This window comes from Medicago sativa, chromosome 7 (genome assembly GCF_051527215.1).
Source record: "Medicago sativa cultivar Bolivia chromosome 7, Bolivia_mono, whole genome shotgun sequence".
In the NCBI taxonomy this organism is placed as follows: domain Eukaryota; kingdom Viridiplantae; phylum Streptophyta; class Magnoliopsida; order Fabales; family Fabaceae; genus Medicago; species Medicago sativa.
This window is the reverse complement of record NC_140755.1, coordinates 58,761,886-58,771,940: the sequence shown is the minus strand read 5'-3', so window position 1 is coordinate 58,771,940 and position 10,055 is coordinate 58,761,886. Positions and strand designations below refer to the sequence as shown.

Here is a 10,055-nt window from a genome sequence, read left to right as displayed (position 1 = left end):
GATAAGAAAATAAATGTCTGTGTTTTTGACCATTTTGCCCTTCTGAGGGCATTTTGGTAATCTACTTATTTGAGAAGGGGGCATTTTAGTAATCTCAATGTTTCCACTAACATTTGGGCAATATATGGAGTGACTCTGGAAAAGGAAATCAAAAAAAAAATGCGTTCTGCTTTCTCTAAAATACGCGTTCTCTAAAACGCTTTCTCCGTCACCTGCGATCTTCACTGCCGCCGTCAATCTCGCCGTCGCCGTCGTCGATCTCGCCGTCGAACACACTAATCTCCACCGTTCATCATCTTTTTCAGCATGCATGTCTAGGTTATTGATGTATTTCATTTTTTGTGTTGTTTGTTTTTATTAATTTTTGCTCTCTTTTTTGATTTGGCTGTTTTATTCATTTCCTCTTTGATCGATTGAGAGAATTGGGTTTTTGTTGTTCTCATTTGTTGATCTCATGATTGAATGCTTGATTTTTGTTTTATTGTTTTTTCCAGAATTTTTTTTTCTCTGTTTCGATGGTGATTAGGGTTTCATGTGTTTAGAATGCAGATTGGCCTCAACAGGACTCTCTGAATCGCGTCCAACTGGTATGGGTTTTTTTTGTTTTTGTGTTTTGTCAAAGATTGTATTTTTGGGTTCATGCAATTTTGGATTTTCACTACAGGATCTGTTGGAGGCATTTCAAGTTGCAATAATGGATACAGGTTTAAGAAAAACATTGATTTCTGTTCTGCTTATCAAAGAGACTGGTCAAGCTATTAGGTCCACTGGTGTCAAAATATTGATTGTTTTCTTAGCTCCCACTGGTCACCTTGTGAATGAGATATGTTGTTCATAACTTTGTGTTTAATTCACTATTTTTCAATTCACAAGCGTGATCTTTTTGGTGAATTAAGTTGTTTCTTGTGCATTCACATTGCAGCCTATGGTTCTAAAGGAGTTGATACATGGAATTTGAAGAGCTGGCAGAAGGAAATTAGTGACAATGATGTATGTTTATCTTTTCCAGAAAATTACTTTAGGCTTCTTTTGTTCATTAGTGATTTTACTTTCATGATTTGGAGTATTGATCGCTTTTTAGGGCTCATGGACTTTTTAACTTTAGAGCTTACTGTCAATTTATTTTTGAATTTATAAGAAGTTAGTGACAATTTATTTTTAGGTTTGTTAATTGCTTGATTTATTTTTGAATATTATTATCATTCATTATAGAAACATTATAACTTGAACTAGATAATGAAGATATTACTGATTTTAATTTTGCAGGTATTGGTCTTGGATGTGGCTGTCAATGGAGGGACCAAGGTTTCTGACAAAGAATTTGTTGTGACTACAGAGTTACTTATGAGGAAATTGCTGAAGGTGGATGGTATTAAGGCTGAAGGTGATGCTAGGTTGCAGAGAAAAGCTGAGGTAATGTTTATGGTGTTGAGAGTTACTGACTTGAAAGCTTATGATTGAAGATTTTATTTTGCTCAATTTACATTGTTATAAGAATACCATATATGTGCCAAACAAAATCATGGTATTAAAGATGAGAAAATTATTTCTTTTTGATTCTAAATACAACAAAACAATTTTTTTGAGATAGGTTAGAATAGAGTAAGCTAAGAATAGAAGCTACAAATAATGGTTCATCTTCTATATATGTTAGAATAGAAGTTTGGCAAGTTTACAACACACATTGAAAAAAGAGTGTATGCTTATGTTTTCCTTCTATATTATATATGTTTAAATTTGTTGTTTGAGTTTCATTTCTGAAGAGATCAGTTGAACCGATAAAATAGCAAACATGAGACAATCATGTGATTTGGAGAGTTGACTGAATATATTTTTTTGCAGATTGTGCATTCGATTGCTCTATTTCGGGTTGACTTCGCAGGAAGAGGAGAGCTTACTGAGCGCCAGGTCTGTGAATTAGTCATTACTTTAGCCCATTATTTTAATCGCAAAAGTTCCTCTTTTTATTATTTCCTTCTCTAGGTTTGTTTTATGTGAAGGTTTATATGATGTTTTGCTTGATGATGGCTTCCTTAAATTTTACTTACTGTGTTTTATAGATAATACCTACAACATCAACCAACAACACGAGATTGAGCCAAGGGAGACAATTGATCTAAATCTCTATGATGTCATTTAAGGAAGCTCAATACTTTGTTTTTCAGATGTCACATTCATTGTCTTCTTTAATTGTATTGATTTATTGGAAAATTTCAATTGCTCGACCGATTCCTGGAGCGGCTATTTGCACGGAATCACAAGATATGCTTTAAAGTTCTGTGCTTGTGCCTTTCTGCTTCCTTTTTGTGGCCAAGCTGCTACTCATCTGCACCTGCCTTTGCTAAATGCTATTAGATTCTGATCTTCAGTTAGTGGACCAAAGTGCTAGATATAATGGATTATTATTTTAGTGAAAAGGGTTTCGAAGTTTCCAGGATTGACGGTTCGGTGAAGCTGGATGATAGGAAACGGCAGGTCTGTATCAATGCTTGGATAACACAACTTTTAATCATACACCTCAACTTACTTTTGATTCACTTTGACACCTTTTGTCCTTTTGGTGTTATGCATTTTCTTCTTATGAGGTATGTGGATGTAATTATAAGCATAATTCAGATGGTTTTTAAGCACTTTCTTTCCTATTGCAAATGGCAGATTCATTCCCATTATTGACACCACTAATTTATTGAATTTCAAAATAATGAGTATTATCACAAATCATCAAAAAATGATGTGAAAGATCTTTTTTATTGATTAATAATTTCATCTCCCTGATATGTCAGTGTTCATGCATCCTCTTTTTTGCATTTGTTCATGCATCCTTCTGTGATGTGGTTACAAAAGAAATGGCTTGGTCTTCCTGCCCCGTTAATTATTTCTGGTCTAATTGGCTACTACGTGCACTTCTAAAATTTATCTTCCTACTATAATATATTGATCAATTGTTACTTTGTCTTTACATGCATATGGAATTTAATGAAATATAGCCATTTGCATGTTCCTATTAGACGAGCCAAGGAATAGAGTCAATGTAAAGATATTCCATGTTTTGTTAAAAAAAATGAGTTTGCTGAGTTTATCTTGTCTGTTAATAGATAAAAAGTATGTGGTTGTTCTATTATGTGTATATAGCTTTGATCTATAATTTCTTAAAGCACATGCTCTTCTATCTGGATGAAAAAATGCAGTTAAAGTTGTCTATTGTTATTTTATTAAAAAAATTGATTGGCGTTGATTTGATTGAAGTTTTGGCTTAATGCAAAGTAGAATCATGGACAATTTGGTGTTCAATTTGAAATAGGGGTAAAGTTTCCTCCACATTAAAAGTGCGTTATATAATTTTGGACTGTATCAACGTACTCCTTTTTTTCTCGAGTTATTACAAGTAGACTAAGCAACCTGTAAGCTTACTATGTCTAAGCAACCTGTAAGCTTACCATGTAATTGACTAAAAGCACATCACAAGGCATACTTATATAAGTTCAAAATTTGAGTACAGTTTGTAATTGATGCAAGTTCGTTTGTTGAATCTGAACTGTTTTAAAAACAAGCGAGAACAACAGTTTGTGTGGATCAATTTTTATAGTTTGAGTTCGGTTAGTGTAGTGAACCATGTTTGAAACATCAGTTCGTCAAATCAGAGAAACAGTTTGGTTCTTTTTAGTGTAGTATGATTTGGTTTTATAGTTGGGTTTTGTTTTTCCGTTTATTTGAACAGTCCTAACTAACTGCTAAGATAGTTCTTTGAATTCCCAGAACCAAAGCATTTTCTTAGTCCTCCAGGAATGTTGTACTCCATATTATGTTTTTATGTAAAATAAAATGATTAGGTTTTTATATTATGAAATAGGGTAAGATGATTTTATTGGTAATTTTATTTGACTTCCTTGAATAATTAGCTTTCACTCTATCTATTGAAATATAAAGGACTGCCACAACTACTAACATAAATATAATATTTTAAGTTTTTTCTACCCATTTTTTCTATACTTCTATTCTTTTCTACCAAAAATAAACCGTTCTTTCTTTTTTCTTCAAAAATTTATTCCACCTTCCTTCTTGCCCCATACTATTATTCTCAATATTATGATGTCTTTTCTGCTCAGGAAATTTGTGAATCTTTTACATACATCTTGGTGTGGGTTATGCAATCTTGTGGTATAAATTTCATTAAGCAAAACACTTTGTTAAATTTCTATAGGATCCATGGCATCTTCCCTCAACAATGGAGATAAGAAGGCTGTTAATGGTGCAGGAAGTTGATTTCATGGCTTAGAGGATCAAAGATTACATCGGAGAGAAGAAGGCTGTTAACAGTTCTGTTCTTTGTGGAAATCTTTGCAGAATTGGTTTCACCGTGTTTATTAATTGAGTTCCAGAAATGAGTTATTCAAATTAGTATTTTTTGTACAGCAGGTAATTTTTGGGGGCATGACTAGCATTTTATTGATTCAACTTAACTTTTAAAATGAAATTTAGATACCTCTTGGTGTAGTGATTTTACTGATATTTGGTGTATTATGCTGTAGGTGGAGAGCATTTGGATATAGATAATTTCACTTGGCTGCAACTTCGCAACGGCGATGAAATAATTCAAGAATGCAAAAGCCCTTAATCGTTGCCTTATAGATTTGTAATGATCATTTTTTCCACCATTAGATTCAATTCTTATTAGCAATTAGAAAATTATTATCATGTATTTTCGTTAGTTGCTTTCAGTTGTTTCTCTGCCCTGCCCTTTGCAATTCTATTAGCATTGTATTGGTGTAATTTATTATGTTTTAATTTGAGTTTGGGATCTGGTTGCTGTTATTTCAGCATTTGATTGTATTGTTGATTGGTCTAGACTCTACTTGTGTTGAGACCTCTATTATCTAATTTGTCAAGAGTAGATATTCATTTCCGAGTTAAATTCTGTTTCTCTTTATGATAAGTTTTTTATTTTATTACATTCCATTAGTCATTTTTAGTTTATGATTCACAACGACTTCTCAAATATTATTGATGTTTTTTTTATGTTATATTTAGTTATCAAAGAGGTACAATATCTTAATAAAATGTTCTGTTAGTGTATGTTCAAAAATTGTTGTTGCTAAATAATTGAACAAAACAACACAACGAGTTCTCAATATCCACGAGAATGATAGTAACAATTTGTACTAAAGAACATATATTTTTTCTTTCTGAAAGAATTCTGCAAAACAATTTTTTTGTCAAAATTTATTATTTTTTAATTTTAAGAAAGTACTGAGATTATTTTTCAAAAAATTCCTCTCATTGTGTGCGCCATCCACACCAAATTATTACATAGCGCCAGAGGTAAAGCAGTGAGGCCTGAGGAAGGAGCTCAAATGATGGCCAAAGTTGAAATAAAAGAGAAATGAAATGATTTTGTATGGAAGACACGCCATTAATTCGATAGAGCTTCAACATCCAAGAGGATCATACACAATCCACCAACGATCATTTATTCAATATTAGAATTGACATGAACGAACATTATACTTTTTAAGTCAAAAAGGTCTTTAACCACTCATTTTGTTTCTTTGGTTCATTTTGTGTGATGTGAATATTGGTGTTAATCCGGTAACTCTGTGACAGTTGCGCTTGCTTTTATAAGTTTGGCTAACATGTAATCGTAATTTGCACATCATTGGTTCCTTCATTGGTTCCAATTAGTTTAATCTTAATTATGTTGTTTTCCTGACTTCATGAACAAAATATATGTTTTTTTCTTTGATAAATATTTCTAATGTTTGTGCAATATTCCTTAATTTGCTTATTTTTCCTTTGGAACAATTTTTTTTACAAGATACGTTGTTCAACCTGTGCGAAGCACGAGTTTGTAACTAATTCTCTTAAAAATATTCATCTTCCTTCAAAATCAAATCATTCATCTTATAAGATAGTATAATGGGTAAATTCTGAGGTGTGTGTTTTTCTCAACAAAAACATCTTAAACACACAAATTTAGAGAAATGTAATGTAGTATCCAAGTTTCTTGAAGCAAAACTATTGAGATTGAATCTGAAATGATGGGGGTGGGAATATGGGAAAAAACAGTTATGAAAATCGAGCTTCATCTTCGAGCTCCAAGTTTAATGGTGTTGTGAGAGTGCTTAAATGTTGGTGTCCTAAAATTTGTGTTGTTAGAAAATCCAATACTTCAAAAAACCCAGGAAGACCAATTTATGTTTGCCCTATGGCAAAGTTCTAATGAAAAGAGGTTGAAGATGATTGAGGAATGTAACATTTTTGTAATAATATTATCATCAAATTAGTCCCTGAATTATTTCTCCATCTATCAAATAGATCCCTACGTTATATTAAAAAACCATCAAATAAGTCTCTGGATTGTTTAATCAGATATCAAATTGATCCTTGAAACATATGTGTGCAAAATAAACTAAAAAAGTCAGAACACACAAATTGAAACCGAAATATTATATGGGCAAAAGTCATAGGCAAGTCTTTTAAACTCCACGAAGCATCACTTCTTTGGAAATTCAAGAGTTGGTATAAACTCCATGAATTTAGTAGGTTAAGTCGAACCGGGTGGACCATAGGTTGGATATGGAACCCTAATTATGCCAACAGAAGTAGGATGAGCTGGTGCAGGATCCCTCATTGGTGTTTGCTTAAGCCTATCAGCTGAAAGAGCTGGTCCTCTAAGGTCATGTCTCCTTGGTGCAACACCCTGAAATTGCAAATTCAATCAAATTAGTCCCTAAAATCATAACATAATCAATCATATCAGTCCTTCAATTAATATACTAATTGCCAAACTGATCCTTAAAATTTAGGAGTCATGTCAGTCCAGCATTTGCAACAGCATTTCCTGCAGTTTCTACATTTCCAGGCACAACATTTTCTGGCACGGTTTAGTCTTAATCACAAACAAAACAACATCAAAATACAAACCCTCTTCAGAAACTGTTTTATTCAACCTATAATTTCCTTCATTACTTTAAAAAGTTTTTAGCACAATAGTTTTTCGGTTGGATCGAGGTCCACTTCTGGAACCCCACCCACATTAGTAGATGCAATGATCCTCTTTAGTTTATAAATGTGCAACTTTGACTGTTTATCATTTTAGAGTTATTAATCTGCAACATTTACATATATGTTCTTAGATAAATTGTATCAACATTATTAAAAAGAGTAGAAACATGAGCGCAAATATGAATCGGTTTTAGTAATAAATAGATTTTCTAAATTATAACTTATTCAAACATATAATAAAGAATTTCAAAACCATAGTATTCTAAATGCCCACGGATACCCGTGGGTAAAATCTGTCACGGGCATGGAGCGGGTAGCTAAACGGGTATCCACGGGTATAATAAACGGGTATTTGACTACCCATTATTATATGGACACAGACACAGATTTGATTGTATCCATAACCACGGGTACCATACCCGATAATAAATTAAGTAAATTACTAAAATATTTTTATATATCATATCTTATTACTTAAAGTTGTTACCTTATTGAAGAAAATTTTACCGCCCACCTAAAAATCCTCAATGATAACCTATTTTTATTTTAAATTTTTTTAATTCATCTTATTAGGTTCACCGTTTCCACTTCATTCACATCATAAAACATATAGATTATCTAAGAATCATAAATTTCCTATGGATTATATATGATTTATGAAATTTTGAAAGTATTATGTATTGATGTTTAAAAGTTGAGGTTTTTTGGTAATTAAAAAATGTTTTTATTTGTACCAAAAAATAAATAAATTCAAAACTTCATGGGTACCCATGGATACCTGAATACCCACGAGTACCCGTATAGTGGGTACCCGCGAGGTTAGATTGACTCTGCATAGTGCAGGGGTGGTGGATCAGATCAAGTACTCAGTTCACAATTATTCTACTAAATTAACTTTACAGTTATTGAGTTGTTGAAAGCCACTACTTTTCCAATGAACTTTAGCCTTCTCAATTGTTGTCTTCGCTGCAACTTGCTTTGTATCTCTCTCTACAAAAAAAGTCCTTGACATTTTCATTTGTTACTCGTGATAAGCCGTTTTGAACATTTCATTTTCTAACCCGTGATGCAGGAGTACTTTAAATATTGGGTTATGGTTTATAATTATCTGTCATTTCGCAATCTATCTGTCCGATATAATATTTTGTCTAAAAAGTAGCTAACCCCCGTGCGAAGCACGGGTTTGTAACTAGTATGGATTGAAAAAAATTTATTCTAGCATTTTGTTAAAATTAAGTCAAGGATCCATTAGTCATGTTTGTCTTTCTTTGACCTGTTTAACTTGAATATTACTTGTTTAATAACAATCCAATAAAATAAACACAATTAACAACATCATAATAGAACGGTCTAGTATAAGACCTTACATCCAATAATTAACAACATTAAAACTAACATAAACAACTTACTGACATTATAAAAACTAGTGTTGTACATGTGCGGACGCACAAGTTGCGCCGTTTATGCATGTTTTGTTTACCAATGTTTATCATTTAATCGTTGAGTATTCAATATATGCTTATGTGATTAATCATATTATTTGGAAGAGTTTATTTCATTTGTAAGAAAAATATAATAATATTAGAGAAAAGTATATATCATAATGTATTTTGATAGGCAGATAGGTAAATATATGATTATGGAAGACATCAACTTCCCTATTAATAGAGATGTTGAAAAGTCATATATAAAAATTTATAGATATTCCAAAAGTGAAGTAGTAATAAAAGATTATGATATTTTCCAATAAAATGTTGATTTGGTACTGAATGTAACTATATTAAATGAAAATCGAAACTTAGTAATGAATACACATGCTGAGAAGTTATTAGCATCAAATTGTATGTTGTATGTGAAAAACAAAATTATGTAAGAAATGTCATCATGAGATAATTATATTATTAATGAATAAAGGAAGGATTAAAGTTGCATAGTTTTAGAATTAGAATCATTGATAAAAAAAGTTTGAAAATGATATTGTTTTATGTTGATCAATGTAATATATGATATGATGTTAACACAAAATAAAGAGAAACTTCATTCACGACACAAAACAGAAGTCGATTGTGGATTACATAGCTTGATTCAAATGTAATAAAAGTAGACAGAAAATCAAAACAAATGACTGATAATAGAGGTGCATAACAAACTGACATGAACACATTAGATGATTGAAAAGAAACTTAAGCATTGATTGTATAGACATGAACAAAATTACTCATTTTCCCATCAAAGAACTTGAAACGTAACACATCTCCAGCCTGATATCCACTGCTGGTGCAAAATTCCTCCCAACCGTTTTTAAGCTTTGTGTTGAGTGAATCACAACTTTGGTATTCAATATCAGTCCTCACCATCCCTCCATTGCTATTGTAGAGATACAAATAATCAAAGTCACAATTCCACAAGAAGTCATTGAAATCAGGTGGAAGAACCTGTATTAACACAACCATCAATATTAAGTGTAGATACAAACATTTGAACAAAAGTAACATTACATTGCTAATTTTAAGAAACATATAAATTTGAATATAATGAGAATTAACCAATTCATATTTGATAGCCATTTACAAAGGAGTCAATGTGATGTCAAAAAAGAATGACTTCTTATTCTGAAGTTTGGTGCTTCTACTATGGTAGGGAGGTATGGCATCAGTGTCTACAATTGTCTTCACAAGAGTGAGTATGAATCTACTCTGACCAACATAGGTCAACAAAATCAGCTTCATGCCTTCAAACTGGTAAAATTCTCTTAGGTCGGTACATCCAGTAGTCAATAGTGGTAGAGTTGGTGAATTATTGAAGGTAACATAATGAGAATTGCCTTCAGCATCGATCAAATTCCACAGTAGACTCAAGTCGTCAAATTCCTCAGTGAACTTGGGGTTAGTTTCACCAAACTCCTATATACACATTGTGGATATGACATGAGTAAATATTCATTGTAATTAAGATAGTGGTATAGATTGAATATTAAGAAAGTGCTATGATTGTAATAGATTAATATTTAGTCATATATGATTTCAACTTTGCATCATAAGAATATGTAACAT

At 32.0% G+C, this 10,055-nt stretch overlaps 1 protein-coding gene across 11 annotated transcripts; it reads left to right on the top strand.

The window, feature by feature from the left end:
• LOC146907188 (BAG family molecular chaperone regulator 4-like) lies at positions 1-4,912 on the top strand. Of its 11 annotated transcripts, none has more exons than XM_085724938.1 (9): positions 1-318; positions 543-587; positions 665-825; positions 918-990; positions 1,267-1,413; positions 1,843-1,908; positions 2,061-2,475; positions 4,202-4,416; positions 4,530-4,912. In XM_085724938.1, exons 3-7 carry the CDS (start codon positions 695-697, stop codon positions 2,118-2,120), a joined length of 477 nt encoding a protein of 158 aa, XP_085581064.1. In that variant the 5' UTR covers positions 1-318; positions 543-587; positions 665-694; the 3' UTR covers positions 2,121-2,475; positions 4,202-4,416; positions 4,530-4,912. The 11 variants fall into 11 exon arrangements, with proteins under 11 accessions (XP_085581064.1, XP_085581068.1, XP_085581070.1 ...); XM_085724942.1 differs by having other exon boundaries at positions 2,061-2,585; XM_085724940.1 differs by having other exon boundaries at positions 145-318; positions 550-587.
• The last annotated feature ends 5,143 nt before the right edge of the window (positions 4,913-10,055 follow it).

Bases quoted from the DNA above. Each gene is read 5' to 3' on its own strand.
- LOC146907188 (XM_085724938.1), top strand. From the start codon at position 695: ATGGATACAGGTTTAAGAAAAACATTGATTTCTGTTCTGCTTATCAAA. The intron at 991-1,266 runs GTATGTTTATCT...TTAATTTTGCAG, and splicing joins AGGAAATTAGTGACAATGAT to GTATTGGTCTTGGATGTGGC. The intron at 1,909-2,060 runs GTCTGTGAATTA...TGTGTTTTATAG, and splicing joins GAGAGCTTACTGAGCGCCAG to ATAATACCTACAACATCAAC.